Below are 21,275 nucleotides of genomic sequence, written 5' to 3'. Positions count from 1 at the left end.
CTTAAAAGACACGCATCCCAACGGTAGGGAGGTCAGTCCGACCTACCCACCCTGACGTAACTTCGAGACAGCGGGATTCACAAGAGACGTAACACGGACTGGACCGAGATACGAAACCCCGACGAGATGATGCAATGCCGACGGGCAGCCCCAGGAGACCTCACACTGCCACCGGTCCACGTATATGACTTTTTCTTTTCGTCTGTCAGGACTCTCGTCACAGCCCAGGGTTTGCCCAGGGGGACGGACGTCCACATATTGGGAATTCTAACGCGTGAGTGACACGGGGGAGTCCCACAGACAGACTGTGAGGACCGTCACGACTCTGGGAAAGTCCAGTACAGTCGTCAACCCCACTCTGTTCTCTCCCTTTCCTTCATGTGACTCACATGTACTTATACGGCCCGCGGGCACTCCACGGGGGGGGGGGTTAGATGATGAAGAGATTGAAGATGGTCTTACGCCGGCAGCCAAAGGCTCGAACGCAGGCGATCTCAAAGCAGTTCATACCCGAGGGACGCGAGTAGTCAAGCCACAAGAGAGCTGGAAGTGAGGAGAATCAACGTTCTGGTCACCATCAAAGAGGATAATATATTATAAGGCAGAATCGACAATGTCAGTGATGAGGACACTGGTGCCTTATGGAGAACAGTTCACCAAGGTAGAGTAAACCAGACAGACACGAGAACGTGGTGGAAGGCATTATCCATTGTACACCGATGATCGGACGTTTCTACGTGGGATGACTGACTTCGCCCATCTAACACGTTTCACCTAAACGTTCCACCGTCTCAAAAATAGGTTTGAAGATATTATAATCCTCCCGATGAGCGGCAACGTTTCTCCCTGGGATCACACAGGCAGTTCCCCCCGTGATAACTACAGCGTAACCCAAGGTCAGACGCCCCGACTCGTCTCATAAGATGCACAGCGAGGGATTACATAATGTGGACCCTCCAGGGGAGGTGCAGAACAGGCTCGTGAGGGTGGCGGGTGGGAGGGAGGGGGATGGGAAGGCCGGCCGCTGGCCACCCAATAGTTGTGCTTGCTCACTCTTCCTCCCTCTCCTGCCACGCTACTGCTGGGACCCCCGCGAGTCCATATATCTGACCTTGTCAAGGTGGCGAGGATGGGGTTTGCTCGTGCGGGAGACCAAACGTCTGAATTAGTCAGATTTCGGCATCATACCCAAGATTGAGGACTCGTAAAAAAATATGAATGGCCTTAAAATTGCACTGCAGTCATGACTGTCGAGCTCTGGAGTTGAGAATATGATTTCCTCGATGAATTCTCTCTCAAACTTTACTTCTTTTGCCTCAGACGTTTTCCACTAATGGGACGTGTGGTAAAGTTAATACCCCGGCTATAATCACGGTTCTGTGGAGCTTCAGTTCTTCTATAATCATATTAATCCTTCAGCAAAAATACAATCGAACGAAAAAAAGAACTGAGGGTGAGAATTTTGACCTTGCTGTGAGTGTAGGTAGCCCGAGATGGATGACCTTGCCAAGAGTGTAGGTCGAGTGAGATGGATGACCTTGCTATGAGTGTAGGTCGAGTGAGATGGATGACCTTGCCATGAGTGTAGGTCGAGTGAGATGGATGACCTTGCCATGAGTGTAGGTCGAGTGAGATGGATGACCTTGCCATGAGTGTAGGTCGAGTGAGATGGATGACCTTGCCATGAGTGTAGGTCGAGTGAGATGGATGACCTTGCCATGAGTGTAGGTCGAGTGAGATGGATCACCTTGCCATGAGTGTAGGTAGAGTGAGATGGATGACCTTGCCATGAGTGTAGGTCGAGTGAGATGGATGACCTTGCCATGAGTGTAGGTCGAGTGAGATGGATGACCTTGCCATGAGTGTAGGTCGAGTGAGATGGATGACCTTGTCATGAGTGTAGGTCGAGGGAGATGGATGACCTTGCCATGAGTGTAGGTCGAGGGAGATGGATGACCTTGCCATGAGTGTAGGTCGAGTGAGATGGATGACCTTGCCATGAGTGTAGGTCGAGGGAGATGGATGACCTTGCCATGAGTGTAGGTACATCCAGCGTGTACTTACAGTCAGATGGCAGACGTTGCGAAAGAGACGAACAGTAAGGTGCCCCACCAACACCACACCATCACTGTTGTTTCCATTAGCCAGGCAGAAGTGTGTGTGTGTGTGTGTGTGTGTGTGTGTGGGTTTCCCCAACAAGAGCCGGGAGTACAGGACCCAGCCAGCCAGCGGGTACCACACACACACACACACACACACGCTGCCTGCCGCTTACATCACCACACGGATGCACGCACCATGCGGGCGTGAGCAGATTAACAATGTGCGGTGGTGGTAGTGGTGGGGGGGGGGGGGGGGGGGGGGGGGCAGGCAGCAGGTGGACAAGACTGAGCAGGTGTGGAAAGAGCGTTGCAGTATCGGGGTTCGAGGCGACCTTCCCAAACCCGCAGTGGGAAGTATGTAGATACCCCCACCCCTCCCCCACCCAGGCCTCCCCTCCCTCACCCTCCTCCCATTCCCGCTGTCACTATCTCTCCCCCTCCCTCCATCACCACACACACACACACACACACACCACTGTGAGTGAAAGTGTTTTCCTAAACAGTAGAAAGTTCCCAGGGGAGTGTACTGGGGGAGCAGAGTCACTCGCCAGGCTGGGTTAGTGTGGTCGATACAGGCCATTAGGAACAAGGACGTTTCTCATACCGGCAAAGGACCCAACTCCCTCTCATGCAGGGCGGGATGCACGCCAGGTGGAGGTAATAACGTGGCCACATTACGGGACTGGCCCCTGGCCTATGGACAGCACCACGAGGACGTGGAACAGCATTAAGATACGATATTTGGAGGCAAGTGGGTGTGGCTTTAAGGCTATTGTAGGTGCTGACGAGGATTCTGCCTTTATAATGACCGCCAGGCTGTGCTGAAGGAGGGTAGTGCAGTACACAACAGGGTTGTACAATACTGAGGCACTAGTGTACATGTAACCGTATGTAAGCCTTAAAAGAGCGTGGCACACTCTGGCATGCCTGCTGCCTCTGCTGACTGACCCAACCTGTACTGTGTTCGGACCTGTGTACACGGGGCTCTCAACCCACCCGTGTAACCCGTTGAGCAACGGTCTACGCTTATCAGACTCACTGCAATCAAATTTCTCGAGAATGTTCACTGTCTAACCCAAGCCACGGCAGAGATGGAGATAAATATAGTGATCAGACTAACTAGCTCCTCCTGGCCTGGGAAGGTGCGGTGTTGCTGAGTAAGACATTACACCCGCGGCCGTCGGACCCAGGCATGGGCCGCAGCGGTGGACTCTAGTGATGGAAGGTGTTTAAGGAATGTGGGGCGGTGAGGGTGACGTATTATAAACACCTGGTGTGCGGTGGGGTTATCAGCTGGTACGTGGTCGTTGTTGCTTCCTGGTGTGTGTGGTGATGTGGAGACATGCCCGGCGGGGGTCGTCTAGCAAGCCTGAGTGTGACGCCGGGGTCACCACCATCCTCGCCTCCGCCGCTCCTGCTCGCTAGGTGGAAACAAGGAAGCATCGCCTCCGGTCACGTGACTCAGCAGCAGCAGCAGCAACTCAAGCCTGTTGCGCACCCCTGCGACCGCTGCTGCTGGAGGAAGCAGGAGGTGCGTGCCGGAGTGACCGGTCACCAGGCACCCCAGCTGCCTCTACGGAAGACCTGACTGGTCATACGCAGCCCACCGCCCCGCGCAAGGTCGTCTGCAGCGTCCACCCTTGAGGACACACGACCGTATCTCCCGTCCCGCCGTTACCTGCCACTTTTGCATGGTACTGTCTGGCTTCTCCCAGCCAACACCAGACAAGAGAATCCCAACGATAGGGCCAAAACGAACTTGATCCCACATATGGGTGGAGAGTCTGATGACGGAGAGTGTACATGGAGTCATACATACGGAGGAGATGTTGCGTGTGTCAGGGGGGTAGCAGTAGCAGCCTCGTGTGAAAGTGAACACGGTGGGAGAGCTGAACAAAATGTGGTGCGACAGGTACAGTGTGCTGGAAGCCACAGCAACAGGGTGCTGGGTACAACAGGGAGAGTACTGATAGCAGTGGATCACCTGTTCAGTGCGATAGGGCCAGTACACTGGGTGCGACGAGGACAGTGTGCTGCACAAGGCGAGGATATGGTGGTGCTGGGAGCGGCAAGGACAGTGTGCTGGATGCGACAGGACAACGTCTGAATGCGGTCAGGATGATATGTATGTGTGACAGGATGAATAAAAACAATGTGCGAAAGGTTTAGGTCTACCATGGACATCGGAGATTAGATAGACAACACAAGGGACAAGGCAGTGTTAGATGCTAGCTTGCGTCAGGGGGTCACAAAGGAGATTAGTTAGAAAGATGGGCGCTGGGGAACAAGGGACGTGAAGTATGGGGGAGGCTCCTGGTGCTACCTGGGGAGGAATGGAGTTGTGTGGGTGAGGTTTGCAGGGTTGGTTTGAGAAGTCACACGGCGAATTAGTAGTGTTCTGGGTCTCACAGTCCTCATAAGTTCTCGAACCCGACGTGGGTGTTTCACACGTTTGATCTGTGGATACAAAGTTCTAGAAAATGTACGAGGGAACGAAAGTGGCAGCCCTCTCTACGTGGACGTGAGGGTGGGCAACTTGTGTTATCAGCCAAATACATCAACATCAGCAGCGTAACCTTGTTCTCGGGATTCTAAATCAACTGGTAAACAGAGTGATCAAGCAAGCCTAACTAAACTTCCCCTCCCGAGATGGTGAGGTGCCGCCAGTAGCACCCAGACTTCTACAATACTGCGTCATCGCTGTTTCCACACTCCTACCGACGTGTCCACCAGGTCAAGGAGTAGATCAACAGCCCAGCCAACAGGGACTGGCAAAGCTGTACAGGAAGAGGGACGTGAACGGTGGGGTCCTGACTAACACTCAACTGTCAGCGCTGACGTCCTGAGTTCTTGTTGCTATCCCGGGTCTCGTGACGCTGCACTTGGACGCTCTGTTATCATAACCTTGAATTATCACCTGATCTTAACTGGACGCTGAGGGAAGTTAGTTCATGCTTACTAGGTGCATTAGGGAGCTGGATAAGAACAGATCTCAGGAGTGTGGAGGGGATCACAGGAGCGGCAGGAAGGTCAACTTTGATACGAACAGACATATTTGTATTCTGGACCAAACTCGTTCCTCTCCTTCGCTAAACGTTAACGCGAGTGAAGCAACGTATACCTGATATGAACGCCTCTGGCCTCTACGGCCCGCGGAAGCCATCCTACAAACTAAGAACAGTAGTAATGCCTTCTTCATACTTTCTTGGAAACGGGTTATTGGAATCGCGAGACCTTTCGCAGAGGAAGGGTGGTCATTGTGGGGGAAGGTGTTGGTGGTGTAAATTTTGAGGGAAGGTAATGGTGGGGAACTAGAGAGCAAGTGGTGATGCAGGTGAGGCAGCCATAGCAGGTTGTGATGACGATGGTGGTGATGCTGGCTGAGGAAGGGAAGGCAGGTGGTGAAGGGTAGTAACTGGCGGTGAAGAGAGAGAACAGATGGTGATGATGGAGAGGAAGATTTGATGATGAGGGTGGTAGTTGTGGCTGGGGTTGTCGGGGGGTAGGGCGGAGGGAGGGGGGATGGCAACAAGGTGAGGCCCCCGGCAGCGGCCGGGTGTGGGAGCCCAGCAGGACTTGCTGTATCCCGATAACGCTAATGCTGTTAGGGAGGGCCGTCTGGCCCCACCACCCAGCCTGCACCTTGCTTCCTCCTTCCTTATACTCCCACCTCCTCCTTTCTTCTGTCCCCTTATACCTTTTACTTTCCCCCTACCTTGTACTCACCTCACTCCTTTCTCTCCCTCTTCTGCCCTTTGACATTTGTTGAGACGTTACGTCTTCCCACACTCTTGCTGGAGGCAGACATTACCCTGCTGTTAGAGATCATTACAGCTCCCTGCGAGAGAGTAAAGGGTGTGTCTATGGCGAGCAGTGGGTGTGCATTTAGGGGCTACAGACACAGACAGACTCTCCAGCAGGTAATAACGCCTCCAGAGGGAAGGGAGTGGAATGAAGAGGGGGGAGCACTGTCTGGCACTCCCTCGCTAACGAAGGGAGATTCGGGCAGCTAGTCATCCATTTTGTGTGTCACGCAGGGAGATGGGAGTCGTGCGTTCTATGCTGCAGGTACCGCTACCCAGCCTTACCCTACACGCTAGGTACCGCTACCCAGCCTTATCCCACACACTAGGTACCGCTACCCACCTTCACCCTACACGCTAGGCACAGCTACCCAGCCTCACCATACATGCTAGGTACCGCTACCCAGCCTCACCCTACACGCAAGGCACCGCTACCCAGCCTCACCCTACAAACAGTGACCCTAGGGGTGGGGGATATCAGCCAACAAATGCCATTCATTTCACTTCACCCTCTAGGTTCATAAGTGATATACACCAGAGACAATACGTGGAGGTATGGCTAACATAGTCTCCTCTTAACATACAGTGTAAAGGATGACTTGTGATCAGACAGTCATGGACAGCCGACACTCCAGCTTGGGGGCTAGGGGGGTGTGCGTGATCACCCAACCGCCTTGGAATCGTAATCAAGGACGGATGTCGTGGTAAGGGGGATTAACTCCCTTAATTGCGACAACTGTTGACCTCTGGCAATAAGATACCTTAAAATAACAGGACCGTTATCAAATGAGATCATGAGACTGAACGGCAAAACGTAGGTAAACATAGGACATTCGCTTTGTTAAAAGTTATAATGATGTATGTGCGGCACAGGGGGAATCTAGTATTGTTATCGTCTGCTACACAGCGCAAGATTCTCTCTCTCTCTCTCTCTCTCTCTCTCTCTCTCTCTCTCTCTCTCTCTCTCTCTCTCTCTCTCTCTCTCTCTCTCTCTTTCCAGCAAGAGTTTATATCAGTGATACTGAAGTCACTGTGATACGGCCCAGCAGTCAGACACAGTGTTATAGCCAGGAGGCCCAACAGTCAGACACAGTGTTATAGCTAGGAGGCCCCATCAGATATGATCGCAGCGTCCTGCCATCAAGAACAACAGTGAAGTACTGATATTTTCGTTGCTGAAGAGTGTCTACGTAGGAAAATGACGATGGCCAGGCATGGCCCCTCTCTACAGGTGTGTCACTGGTTCAGCCTGTGGAGACGTGCCTACATGTCTGGCGCGGGGAGGGGGACTACCAGGTGACAAGAGAGTGGGGGTGATGAGGTAGGAGGGGAGGCGGGGAAGAGTAGGAGGCGGAAGTCTGGAGGTTGAGAAGTGGTAGGCGCGAGGCGGCGAGGACAGGCACCTGACAGTGGCACTGCGGGAGACACCAGTACCACGACAGCAGGAAGAGTTGATGATGGAGAGGCAGTGGTCACGATGGAGGTGATGGGTGAGGCCAAGGAGACGAATGGTGAGGCGCTTAATGGTGGTGGTGAAGGTGTGGCTGCGTCAGATGTGGTGGTGTTGAAGGTGTGGCTGCATCAGGTGTGGTGGTGTTGAAGGTGTGGCTCCGTCAGGTGTGGTGGTAGACGGAGGAGGGGTAGATGCTGGCAGAGAAGGGGATTAGTGATGATAGTGCTGGAAGAAGTGAGGTATGTCGAGGACTGATAGTATCAGGGCGATGGCTGTCTCAAGGTGAGGGTGGTATAAGTGTGTGGACGGTATCAGGGCGTATTAAAGAAGTCACGAGAAGGATGGAGGTGGAAGTGCTGGGAGGGGAAGGGGAACGTCACGAGGGGAGGGGCCGTAAACGTCAGTAGGAGGGGGGCAGGAACGTCAGGTGGAGCGGAGGCGGGAACGTCAGGAAAGGGGCGGAAACGTAAGGAGCGAGGGCGGGTGCATGAATGAGGCGCGGACGAGAACAGGTTCCTGGGGTGTGGGAGGAATGAATCGGTGGGTGCGGCCTCCCTCCCTCCTTCACCAACCACGCTCTTCCACTCTCACTCTTCTCCCACCTTTCCTCTCTTTTTCTTTTCACTCTCCCATTCTTTCGTCGTTTTTACCTACGCTCACACACATCTTCCCCTGTTGTTTCTTTACCTTGCTTCCTTTTCCACCAGTAACTTTACTTTCTTCTTATTCATTATAGTACAATACACCAAGCCCAAAATCCATCTAGAACAGTGAACTCCTGCTCATCCTTACCAATACGATTTGTTATACTCGAGACCTGGTACGGCTATCACTGTGCTCTAACCATCACTGGCATCTTGAGTTACGTTAGATATTACGATGCCTCACAAGCCCTGCTCCTCCCCCCACCCCCTTCAAATGTAAGACTCTAGATCCTGTTACAGGCCGGCGGCAGAACCTCATCCAATCTCAAGTCACGGAGGTCCGCCAGTCAGGTGTGTTCTGTTTGGAGACTAAATACTGCTGCCAACCTTGATGGTTATTGATAACAATGTTGCAACACATACTATGAGGAAAGAGCTGATGGCTAATGGGCTTAAACATTAATGGCAAAGCTCCACCATAACAGGTATATATATATATATATATATATATATATATATATATATATATATATATATATATATATATATATATATAAAGAAGCTAGAAAGCATTCATATAAAAATAGTTTTTATCTGAGAGTAAAGCTTGCGAGATACTGACCCTTCCGGTGTGGTTGGCGAGGTCGAGAAAGGCCTGGTGGGGGAGAAGCCGCGTGATGTTGTACACCACTTCGATGAATCCTCTCATCACCGCCACATGCAGCTGGCTGTAGGAGAGACATACCACGTTACTCCACGCTCACTACAATCTACACTGTACAGCTACTGACATGGACAGTACATATGGATGTTTCACACAGATCATTCTGGTACCACTAAAATATTGCTATGAATAATTTGATACCCAGAGATCCGTGGGTGTCGAAGCTATTTGGCTACGATGTTTAATATATGATCATGCTATATAATTACCATTATGAACGAAAGTTATAATTATGGGAAATGTTTGTAAAGAAAATAGCTAACCCTCCTATTCTCCAAAGAATTGCGAGTACATGAGTAAATAAATAAACACCGTTATATATATATATATATATATATATATATATATATATATATATATATATATATATATATATATATATATCGCAGAACCTCTTTTCTGGGGATATGTGCAAATCCGAAGCTGCGGTACAATCGGAGGCAGGGAAGCAGCGAGTTCTTGGATGGAACTGTGCTCCGTTTCGTCTAGTAGTATTCATAAAGTCTCAGTTGATGAAGGTGACTGTAGCAGGTAGTTTAGGATATAATATATATATATATATATATATATATATATATATATATATATATATATATATATATATATATATATACACGAATAAAGTGCATATGAACGTGCATATGTGTGTGTGTGTGTGTGTGTGTTCACACAAGTAAGACATTATTTTATATAAAATGCAAAGTAATTGCGTGTGAAAAAACGCGCCTATTGTATCCCATTGTCCCTCAGGCTTCTCCATGAAGCTGTTTCCAGCACGAGTCGGGAGGCTAGGCTCTCAGACACCCTGCTTCACTTGAAGTACCAAGAAATATCACAAACTTTTTTTTCGTATGATATTCACTTAGCCCTAATATCCGTAATCACTAATGCAGCATAATGTGAGAAGCTACGAAAAGGACCTGAGCGTCAAATTACGCCACCCAAAACCCCAGAACTGACGCCCAGCCACAGAACGGCCGGCCGACCTGCACGTATTGGCCTCAACTCAGACCGGGATGTCCTACATGCCAGTCATCTGCGGATTTCTTCACTCTGCATTGTCTACCGAAAAACAACTTGAAACATTATTATTATTATTATTATTATTATTATTATTATTACCATCATCATTATAGTAAAGTTAGGCTTACTGGCTTGTTGTATATACAATTTAGGTTGAGGCCTGAAGTTGCCCGGGGCAAGGTTGCAGTGAATGTGTGGCGGCTTGAAGGTGATGGCGGCGGCGGGTTGGCGAAAACCACTGGTGAAAAAAACAAAACTAACTAGGATTGTGCGCTCAGTTCCAGGCTTAATTATCTTCAGACACAACTGTTTTCCATTCATAACGAAGTCTCCATTTGAAATGCATAAGAGGAAACCGTTTTCCTTGAAGGTTAATATCGAACAAATCCGTCGCTTACCAAACATCCGATGTGGTTCCCCCTCACAATTCAGCCACGTAGCGCGAAGATGAGAAAGATTCACGATATGTAAACATCCCGCGTGTGATCTTAAAAAATGTAAACAATAGCCACCAAATTCCAAAACATCATCTACGACGGCCAGATATTTAAGCGTCACGCATCCGGGTAGGGTGTTCGGCCGGCCGCTGCCTTGCAAGTTCACAAGGTCACGTGATCAAGGCCGTTACCTCATCCTCAGCCCCGAGGGAACTTTTACCTCTAAGGTAATCTAAACCCCACACCTATGTGGTCTGTTACCGGGTTCTCTGACACTACCTAGCAACGTGTGCGTTGCTCAGTTCGTCAAAAAAAAAAAAAATCATGTTTTGGTATTGTTGTAAATTGAATTGCGGTGACATGGAAAAGGCAAGCCTCACGTGAGGCGGTCTAGACCCTGAGGATGGGCTGCTGAGATTGACATTAGTGTTGTGTGCCATTTTTTTTTTCGCGATTACTATTGATAGGCTTCCAAAGGTTGTCTTCAAAAAGGTGTATACATCGCTACTTCAAATGCAGATTTTCTTGAACAAAGAATATGTTATACATATTACCCAGGAGAAAGAATATGTGTCGTAAAAGGCAATCACGAAGGGTGGAAGCGGGCAAGGGGAGGGGTTGGGAAGTTGCTTGGAAATCCTCCCTGCTTGTGTCATCACAATCTAAAAGTAGAAACAGCCACACAAGGATTTTTCCTCTTGGGCTCGGTCGTCTGTTGCTGATGGCATCTCGCTAAAGCGGAAAGAGGCAAGTTTGTATGATTACGTGCACACACTCATTATTTATATATATATATATATATATATATATATATATATATATATATATATATATATATATATATATATATATTGCACTAGGTCACAGTGATGCGCGTGATCTAGTATTTGCTGGTAACCGACGTCACTTTCCTGTCAGGGGAGATACAGGAATGTATTATTTTGTATCTCCTCTGACATGAGAAAGAGAATGTGCGTGGTGTGTGTTTGTCTGTATGTATGTAAGTGTAAAAGTCAGCTTAACTAGCATTAGTATCCCAAAATAGAGATATTTGATAAAAACACCGTTTGGTGTCATTACCGAACTTCTCGTTGGGTTACCAAGAGACATCTGGCAAGAATGACGTGAAATGAATTAGAATCAATAATGACCATCGTCACTCTGTTCTCATAGCTCGATACCGCTGGTGTCGTTCGTAAAATAACCCGTAGTGATGTTTGGAATGTGGCGAATGTCAGGCAAAAAAGAGATGGATCACTCCTTGTGGCGTGGTCACTCGGTCCAGGCAGGCGTGGCTAGGCTATGGTGAGGGACGGCAGGCGACAGGCCTTAGTGTTGGGAGGATGGCGCGTAGGGCTCCTTCCCGCTCATGCGGACGGTACAGGTCCCCCCACGGTGTCCTGGCATGGCTTGAGGGGCATCTTTTTCCTCCCACTGTTGAGCGGTTTAATCGCTCTTCTTCCCTCGTCCATGATGTTCCTGTTGTTGGCTGAGGTGGTTTTCACCGCCACCTGCCGTGACTCGAACCATCCGCCCCACTGTCTGGGCTCGAGTGGTTGTGTTAATCGTGGTTTCAACGCCGCCTGCCATGATATGGTTCACTGTGGCGGCGGCGGTGGTTGGTGGTGGTGGTGGTGGTGAGAGCCGGATCTGGGCAGGTCGTCAAGCAAGGTCAGTCACGCTGCGGCCACCCAGTGACGCCCACATACCCATACTGAGGTATCTCCCCTATGTTTCCTCCCCAGCTGGGTTGTCCCCTCTATATCTGCTTTAGTTTACAAGATTCTTCCTAGATGACCGCCTCTCTTACACCCAACGTTCCACGTCAGGAATGACTTTTATACCACACTTACAGTGTGCACCTCCCTCTTGGGTTTTGGGTAGGTGATGGCGCGGGTGCAGCATCCGGCGACCGCTTTACGACAGACGCGAGGGAACGTACGCACTGCCCTCCACCTTCTCCCAGTTTTAAGTATGAATGTGAGAAATTACCACAAATGTTCAAAAAGGAATAGAAAGAAAATACTGGTATATCACTGGGATGGATACGGAAATGGGTGCCATCCAGCGTTCATTAACTCTGGCATGCCAAGGTGTTTAGGTGGGACTCGTACTCGATGGGGGTAAACGCCTGAAGCGTGTCTTTTGAGTCTTCGTCACGACACCCGAGGGTGTAAGAGGTTTCGTCACCCCCTACTGGGTGTGTGGGAGTCTCTCTGCTCTCTGTGCTTATCTGCTTGGAAAAGGGAGTTGTTCCCCCCCCCCCCGCTCGTAGTACCAGAGTAAGTCTTCTAATCATAATTGAAATCCCCCTTTTAGCCGTTCAACTTGGACTGTGTACCTTCTCGTGAAACATTACGTAACATTGTAGGTGAACTCTTGATTCCTCCAGACATTAGAGTAAGCCGGGTGCTCTTCCCTTCTCCCATACCCTTCATGGTCATGTATGCCGTTCGTTGTTCAGTTCGTGTGTCTCTCTCCTCACGACCTCCTCTGACCCTGTACCGTTAAACAGCCAGGAGGAATCACCTCCGTCGTCAGGAGGTCCGCGCCCCCAGGGCCCAGCGAGGCCTAGCGGAGGTGGCGCGATCGGAAGGCGAGTGTGATAACGCGAATGGGGGGGGGGGGGGGGGTTGCGCGTAGTGGTCGATCTGGGAGGGAGGTCCACAGGGCCACGTGGAGTACCATGTGACAGCCGAAACTCCGCCCGCCCCACTCCCCTGGTTTGTGGTCCCACCACCTGTGGTCTGCCATGCCCTGGGACCACGGGGCTTCCGATGTTACATGGAGGGAAAAGAATCGATGACTGGAATTGAGTCAGTGAGCGAGGAAAATTCCCGAGTTCCTGTCGGAGCCTGGAATATACGAGACACGGCGATGTAACGAGAAATAAGGCGAAAATAATAGAATAATAATAATAATAATAAGATAATTTCCGGAAGAAGGAACAGAGGAAGGAGCCATCCCCCACCCCCCAAAGCTCAGTTCATCTGTTCCTGCCGCTATTCGCTCCTGCAGCAAATGGCAAACATGTATGAATGAAAGAAATTGTAAGAAAATGATAATTATGACAAATTTCTTGTATTGATGGACGATGTGAGATGTACAGAAAACGAGATGTGTACATACAAAAATAATACTCTCGAGTGTTTAACTACGCCTACGCGCGCGCGCGTGTGTGTGTGTGGTTATCCATGTGGCCGTGAGTGTACGTGTGTAATATATACTAAGTGTGGTAGTGTGTCAGTAAGGGAAGGTGTGAGGGGTGGCTTTCGACTGCTGACTATAATGTTCAGAAGACCCACTGGATAAAAAAAAATGAGGGCGTCAACTGGTGTTGAATTACGATCCGTATGTGTTATACGGGGGGGGGGGGGGGCACCTGGCGCGTAGCGACTCTCCGGCACCAGGAGGACTGAGAGATGGCTAGTACTGCAGAAGGTGGTGTATGTGTCTGGTGGTCAAGTGTTTGAGGATCTTCTACCTCACACAGCCCCGGCGGTTGCTGGAGAGAGAGAGAGAGAGAGAGAGAGAGAGAGAGAGAGAGAGAGAGAGAGAGAGAGAGAGGAGTCAATGGGAGGAGGAGGTAACGAGAGCCTGGGGAAGGTGTGGGAGGCACCAGGGTATGAGGAGGTCCCTGGCGTCATAACTACCAGCTCTGAGGGAGGCCAAGCGCGAGACACAATAGGTACATGAAGGTAGGTAGGTAGGTGGGGGAGCTTGGGTTATATAATTAGTGTATCGCGTGGTGCTCCAGCTGGTAGGTTGGGGGGAGGTGGAGAGGGAGAGGATAGGCTGCAGTTTTCGACTGTCAGGCTCGACAATCTGCTGTGCAGTAGAGATCTCAGGTCCAGAAAGTAGTATACGTGGGTAAGGATGAGTTCAGCTGTCAGGCTAGAGTTGGGAGGAGGAGGAAGAGGAGAAGAAGAAAGGCGACCCGTTCGTGTACCGAGGAACTTCTTGTGTGATGTAAGATGGGTGGACTGGGGTGTGGGGGTGTGGTAACCAGGGGTTCGTCCTGCCACAGTGGTGGCGGGGGGACGCCGCCGCGTCAGTAGGGGAGGTTGTTATGGTAATCACAAGTCGGGATTTTTTTTTCTCCTTTTTTTGTTGGTCGTAAGTTATGGAGGTTAGTTATGGTGGCAACACGCGGGGCAAATAGAATATGCTCGTGGTTAAAAGGGTTTATCTTTCATTCTTTTTTTCTTTCTGGTTGATGTATGGTTTAGATCTAGAGTCGTGCACCGAGAGTGGTGGTGCACGCGGACGTGCGGGTGGCGATGATGTGTCAGGCAAAACACACACACACACACAGAGGCTTGGGCATGATGATGGCTGTGGGTCGGCAGGGTAGTCAGCAAAGCCGCTGTGCAGCACCCGAGCCACGCATCACGCGTGACCCCCTCTCACTTCACATGGTAAATGTAGATCGATAACCACACGCGGAATTCCCTGGTCCAACACATGGCTTCACTCGGCCCTCTTATCGACGACATTCCCAACCAGCATATCTTCAACCCTCGCCCTTACTGTGTCGTCCTTGTTGTACCCGTCTGATGTGCGACTCAAGCACTGGCTATACGTCATACAAATCAGTGTATACAAATGTGTATATTTTCGGCCCATGAGATGGGAATGATCCATAGATACACTGCCATATCATCCAAAGTGTGTATGTACGGTATACACACATATACTCGCGACAGAGCCACACGGGTGCCAGCAGAGCCCCACGGTGTGTTAACAGACCCACACGGTCGTCAAAGAGCCACACACTGTGTCGATGGAGCCACGCCGTGTGTCAACAGAGCCACACGGTGTATCAACAGCCACACAGTGGGTCAACAGAGCCACACGGTGTGTCAACAGAGCCACACGGTGTGCGTGGCAACAGGATCAGCGGCGCGAATGATTGAAGGTAAGCAGCAGCAGCTACAGCAGCGGTGGTGGTGGTGGACCAGGAACGCGTAGATTGTATCTGGCAGTGTCATGCACCTCGTGAGGGACTTGCTCACTCCACGTCATGTCATTTTTTCCCACGCTGAGGGAAGGGGTGAGGGATGCCTTCGTCACAGGCCACAACGCGGGTCATTCTGTTGCCACCTACGAGGAAAACGAGTTGTGGGGAGGACGGCCAGAGTACGTTGTCAGGTGATGATTACTACACGTTCGCTTGGGGTACACGAAATGTTTCTTACGCATAGGGTCACATCTTCAGACGTTTGCCACAGGATGACTGGGACGTTTGTTACTGGACTGCATAGTTACGTGTTTATTGCCATGCGATCGACTAAAGTTTGCTTTATGATGGTTCGATTTCTAAAGTACGCCATTGCGAAACGTTTGTCACTGGATGCAAGCACGTTTACGGCACGATGATCGAACGTTAGTCACAAGACGGATTGCTTCAAGGTCCGAATGCAGTCTCGATTGTGAGACATCATAACATCGCCATGGTCGACAGCCTCCTCATACAACATCGACAGGGGGTTTTCCAGAGACTTATACATCACCAACACATGACTTACCATCGTTATTTAGTAACAGGCAACACATTACCATCATTCTTGTCATCGCATTACACACGCAGGACCGTGACACACACACACACTCACACACACACACACATCCCATGACACATCTTACATCCTGCACCCCCTCAGCGCTCCTGCCATCTGACCACATCCGCATCTTCACATCCGGGAAGGAGGCTTCGCATCCTGGAATATATCAGGTCAGGTGAGAGAACGACCCAGGTTCAGTCGGTGGAGGTTGCGAGGGGAACCTAAAGGTCGTCAGTCTGGAAGGCCATTCAAGATTATTATTCAGGGGAACTTTAGAAGAGTCGCCGGTAGGCAGGGACCGAGATTTAACCATGAGGCCCTTAGGGTCATCCGACAAAGGGACGTCCCAAGACCGGCAGGCACGCCTGAGGCCCTTGACATCAGCTGATGCACACGGCATGCCCCACAAGTACTGACGGTGTCAAGCGTTTCTTTGCCGAAAGCTCGAAGGCTGACGAAGTAACCTATAGGTCTGCGGTGCTGACTGAGAAGAAATGCCACTTGCTGACGACACGAGACGTTTCTGACACATTCACTGTGGGGGGTGACATACATACACACATACACGCGCGACAACATACGGTAAACTGACGCCTGTTGCCTTTCCGAAGATAGCAAACAGACTTACACGCCATGAGAACCTTTCCCATCACACACTCCACGCCCTCTCCACCCACCTATCAGATCACACACGCCAGCTTCAACCAACAAAACACTCACAAAAAAAAAAAGGAAATCCATTGCCTCATCTTAAAATTATAATCATTATGCGTACCACTTCATGCTGTGGTCAGTCGACAGAAAGTCCTTGGACAAATGACGTTCACTTAACCCAGGGATTTACCAGCCTTTTGTCTCATCAAATCTCAGATATCCTACTGGGTGATTACACGCTCCGGGAAAACTTGGTGACGAAACCCGATACCTCGAAAGGGAGTGAACTGTGGATATCCTTTTCTTAACATCTGGCCGAGTGATCCTGTGAACAGACTAGGAAGGAAGTGACGCATGAAGAATTCAAGAGTTGCATGAATTATATCGTCTTCGATGTTAACCTGTAAAGGCCTATTGGGAAAATTCATTGGAAAAAAAGTGTGGTACTTCTTTACACGACGTAAGGCACAGCCTACATGTAGTCTGTTCATAAGACAGTAGTATTATGAGTTTAATCAAATAATGTTTATCTCCTAATTCTAAAAAATACTGCCATAATCAGGGAGTCTACAAGCTCGACCTAACCTTCCAAGTTTTCAAATACAATACAGTTGCTTGTCTCTTCTCATCCCCTACAGATCACCTCGCCACGTCTTAAGCTAAAAATACTAACCTCCCTTTCATGGCTCTCAAAACACTCTTAGTCTTCTCACGCACATGATGCATTTCAAAATCAAAAATGTCTTGTCTGTCTGTCTGTCTGTTCCAGCTCCCGCCCATGCCCGGGAGAGGCGACAAAAAAAAAAAAAAATCATTATTGTTCTACCGGGTTCAGAGTTGAAGGTCGGGGATGGATGGATGGATACCTGTACACAGGATCGAGGTCGCCTCCTGTTGGGGAACTTCGCAACACCAACATTCATAAAGAAAACCAGTTTAATTTCATTTTTTTTCCTCTCCCTTCAAAGGAATGATTTAATTTACTAATTTACATTTCCTTAACTAATACTAAGTTTATGACATATCTTAAATGATGCAATGAATTTTCGTTTATATATATATATATATATATATATATATATATATATATATATATATATATATATATACACAGACACACACACACACACACACAGACACACACACACACACACACTGAGAAGAAGGGTCAAGGCAGATGGAGTGAGAGAACATGGTTAGGTTAAGGATATTCAGTCGTAACGTTTCCGATTATCCAAGTCGATTTCTAGGAGTCATGTGAGTGATGATTAATGTTAATAGAATGGATCCGGATGATGGATTCCCACAGTCCAGTCAGATGAGATTTAATAAGGATGTTTCACTTGACAAGGTCGTTTACTGCAACTACCTTGATCCTGTTATTTGTAGAATACTTTATCCGTATATCTATCAGAGTATATATCTCTATATCTTTCTATGTATCTATCCACACACACACACATTATATATATATATATATATATATATATATATATATATATATATATATATATATATATATATATATATAATCAAAGTTATTGTTCCATTTTCTAGTCAAATTCCCTGAATGATTTTCAGATGGCATATCTTAAATAATGTGTGTGCTCAAGCATTTCCTAATATATTGCTATAATATTTGTGTAACTGAATTTATGAGGACTCTAGTAACGCACACATTCAGACTTATATTTTATTTGCACCGATCTGTTTTGTCGATAATAATGGCGAGTCATGAACTAATAATTGAAATCACTTAGGATAAGGTGTCATATAAATGTGTTATAATTTGTAGTACTAGATATGTATAAAAATCCTAAGGAAACATCATATTTTCTAATTCGACTCGATATACTCCTACCAGCATGTTATCCTGTCACCATGTGTTAATATTCAGGTAGAGTTAATATTCCTAATAGTATGGCTCATAATTTATACTTGTGAACATTCCCTATCCACGTGTCTTGAAGTATTCCATAACATGCAAGCATTAATACACACTGTCCTCTGACACCAATGGACACGTCTTCATGATGACTTACTGTGTGTGTGTGTGTGTGTGTGTGTGTGTGTGTGTGTGTGTGTGTGTGCCTTACTACTCCCAGCTCCTTAAGACAGTATTCCTGTATGTTCTTTCTCTCGCACTCCCAACATAACGTCAGTAGTCACTTTACAAAAACTTCCCCCCCAGCACACCCCGGTCATAAACTGACACCTAGGCTGACATAATATGCCAGTAAATTCATGCAACGAAAGGTAATTTTCCGGGTGCCTTACGTGTCGCCATCCTCGTCGCTCTGGAATATCTCCTGCAGGAAGGCTACTTGTGCCTCGCTAAGCCCAAGTCGGGAGGGACGAGGCGGGGGTGTCACTGGGTTCCTGGCTGGGAAAGAGACTTCGGCAGCATCCGACGATGTGCTGCCTGAGGTGTTAGGGGAGGCGAGGTGCAGGGAGCTAAGCTGCTCAGAGATGTCGATCCCGGAGTCCAGTATGCCCTGACAGGAGTGGCCCTGAGTCTTGGGGTCAGGGATCCCTTGGTGGGCCTCCCCGGGTACCACGTCCACAGACCGCATGCTGCTGGGCTCGTCGCAGCCTAGGCTGGACGACGAGACAAGGTTGGAGCCCGACACGAAGCCAGAGTCGTAGAGAGATTTACAGTCGATGGTTGGGGACGCGATTTTCGGTCTAGCGCCCTCCTCTCTACCTTGGTTCATAGGGGCGCCACACGTAGGCACACCTGACGCGTTCTCCACTATACCGCCCTGACCCTGGGCACTGCTACTGTGCCACATCTTAGCATAGAGTCCAGATGTAAACAGACTAACACAAGATCAATACGCGTGGGCACCAGCCTCTCGCTGTACACTTTAACGTCTATAAGGGCCAGAGAGCTTCTTACTAGCGCACCAACATGGCCCCGTCAAACACCAAAACACAAACACTTCATCAGCCTGGCACCATATCTCAAGCACACACAACACTTCTGGCGTCCGGTCACTTTAAACTCCACAACGTGTGTGCGAGCGATCACACTGAATGGCTTCACCTCGCCACCACCAGCGCTCGTTGCAACACGCCGCCATGTGGGAAGACCCAACGATTTGAGTTACACTGCGTTCGTTACACTGCTGGAAATTTTGTCCCACGTAGTTGTTTTGATTATTTCATACCCGTGCTTCCATGGGGAAATAATTTTTTTGTATACAAGTTTTTGATGTTTTCTTCAGTAGCAACTAATTTTTCAAAACAATATAGCATAAGAGGAGGTGGGTGGAAAAGTACATATGATAGATATATGTCCATTTTGTTAAGATTACGTAACAAAATAAGAAAAATTCCCAACTTTCTCATTATCCAAGGTTAAAAGAGAATGCGTACAAAACAAGTCATGAAATCCGTGTGTGGTGATATCTGGCAGCTGTCTCCCCCTGGGTTTCCCCTTCTTGGCTCTTTGTTGCCAAATGCGCCAACCTAGGAATGCTCGTGGATTTCGATTACGCATTTAACGAGATAAGCTTGGAAACTGGGTCTGGTTTTAGGACAGTGTGAACGTGAATCTTGACCAAATATGATCAAGTTCTACTGGAAAGATGTTCTTTGAGGGATTACTTAATTCTTAACGTACTTGTGTTGTAATAATTTTCAACGATTAAACATAGATTATGCTAATCAAACCTCAAGGTTTCTATGATAACATTTAATATTATGTTACGAATTGAAAGTTTTCACTGTAGCAATAACAGTGCGTAAAAATTCCCAGAGCCGAAAGGGAATGATTTTCCTTAAGTTTCCCAGTGAGTTAACCCGTTTTCTTTGGGTAGAATTGCGCGGGAATCACATGACAGTGATGAAACCGTTTCCTTTGGATTCCCTCACAGTTTTCTAGGATAGTTGACCTAACAAACATGACCTAAGTATGACTCTCATATGGAAATTTTCCACATGGGAAGGTACGGCCAGACCCATGATTCAATTAATTTTGAGGACATGCGTCAGACATAGTTACGATAGAGATTCACCTCAGTGAGAGCGCTGCCTCAAGCCACCTTTTATGGTTTACTTCCTGGTATGGCACACACACCGTCGAAAGCATTTGCGTAGGTGTGGTGAAATGGACAGTGAAACATCCCCTTGACCAGGAAACAAATGGGGAGGTTTTCCTAATGAATGTATATTTCGTGCGTTGTGGAATGTTAGCGTGAGCTGCCCCGTGAAGTCACTGGAGAGGGGTTTACCCATGATGCGTACCACTTGTGAAATACCCGACATTCTTGCTGCATTTATATTTCCGATAATTTACGATACATTAGTATACGTTTTAATTATAAATATGACCGATTAGAAAAATTGGGTTTTCTTAAGGTACTAATCGGTGCATTGCACGGTTTGAACTTTTCCTATACCAGTTGACCACACACAGGGTTAATGCAGCTGTTGTATCCACACAAGAGTGAAGTACATGGACTTGTCTGGGAAACCCGTGATGGCTGATATGAAGATTATCATCCACGATAACCTTACCCCAGCTGCCAGAGCGCAGCTCCCCCTCACCTCCCTTACCCTCCCCCAACCGTATCTCCTGGGGGGGGGGGGGGCAGACCGGTGCTGTCGAGTGCACACTACTCTTTGAACGCTCCCCATCCTCCCTCCAGCACCCACCACGTCATGAGGAGGGTGATTACCGGGTTGTTACGACATACCTCCACGATAAAGACCGCGCAGTAAGACTTAACTTTTCCCAGGGGTCCGTCCGTACACCGTGAGTGGTGGAGGAAAGGTGAATGTCCTCCCCGGGGTTGTCATACCTCCACCCCTTGCCCTTACTGCCACCCACCTTCCTCCCCTCACCTCACCATCATGACGTCATGCTA

The 21,275-nt window shown here is 48.6% G+C and overlaps 2 protein-coding genes across 4 annotated transcripts in view; one reads left to right on the top strand and one right to left on the bottom strand.

Annotated features, from left to right (window-relative positions):
- LOC139758006 (NF-kappa-B inhibitor cactus-like) overlaps nt 1–19,459 on the bottom strand; it is a 57,887-nt gene extending 38,428 nt beyond the window's left edge. Inside the window, exons 1-2 of one of the 2 annotated variants that reach the window (XM_071679006.1) lie at nt 18,682–19,459; nt 8,625–8,730 (exon numbers count right to left, since the gene is read on the bottom strand). In XM_071679006.1, the coding sequence (XP_071535107.1) occupies nt 8,625–8,730; nt 18,682–19,196 (621 nt within the window). In that variant the 5' untranslated portion in view covers nt 19,197–19,459. The remainder of the gene's footprint in view (nt 1–8,624; nt 8,731–18,681) is intronic. The other variant, XM_071678997.1, reaches the window with a different exon arrangement.
- Nucleotides 1–21,275, top strand: part of LOC139758017 (uncharacterized) — a 335,410-nt gene that overhangs the window by 31,630 nt on the left and 282,505 nt on the right. The window lies entirely within an intron of this gene.

This window comes from Panulirus ornatus, chromosome 2, assembly GCF_036320965.1.
Source record: "Panulirus ornatus isolate Po-2019 chromosome 2, ASM3632096v1, whole genome shotgun sequence".
In the NCBI taxonomy this organism is placed as follows: domain Eukaryota; kingdom Metazoa; phylum Arthropoda; class Malacostraca; order Decapoda; family Palinuridae; genus Panulirus; species Panulirus ornatus.
The sequence above is the reverse complement of the archived record's forward strand: the minus strand, read 5'-3'. Positions and strand labels throughout refer to the sequence as shown.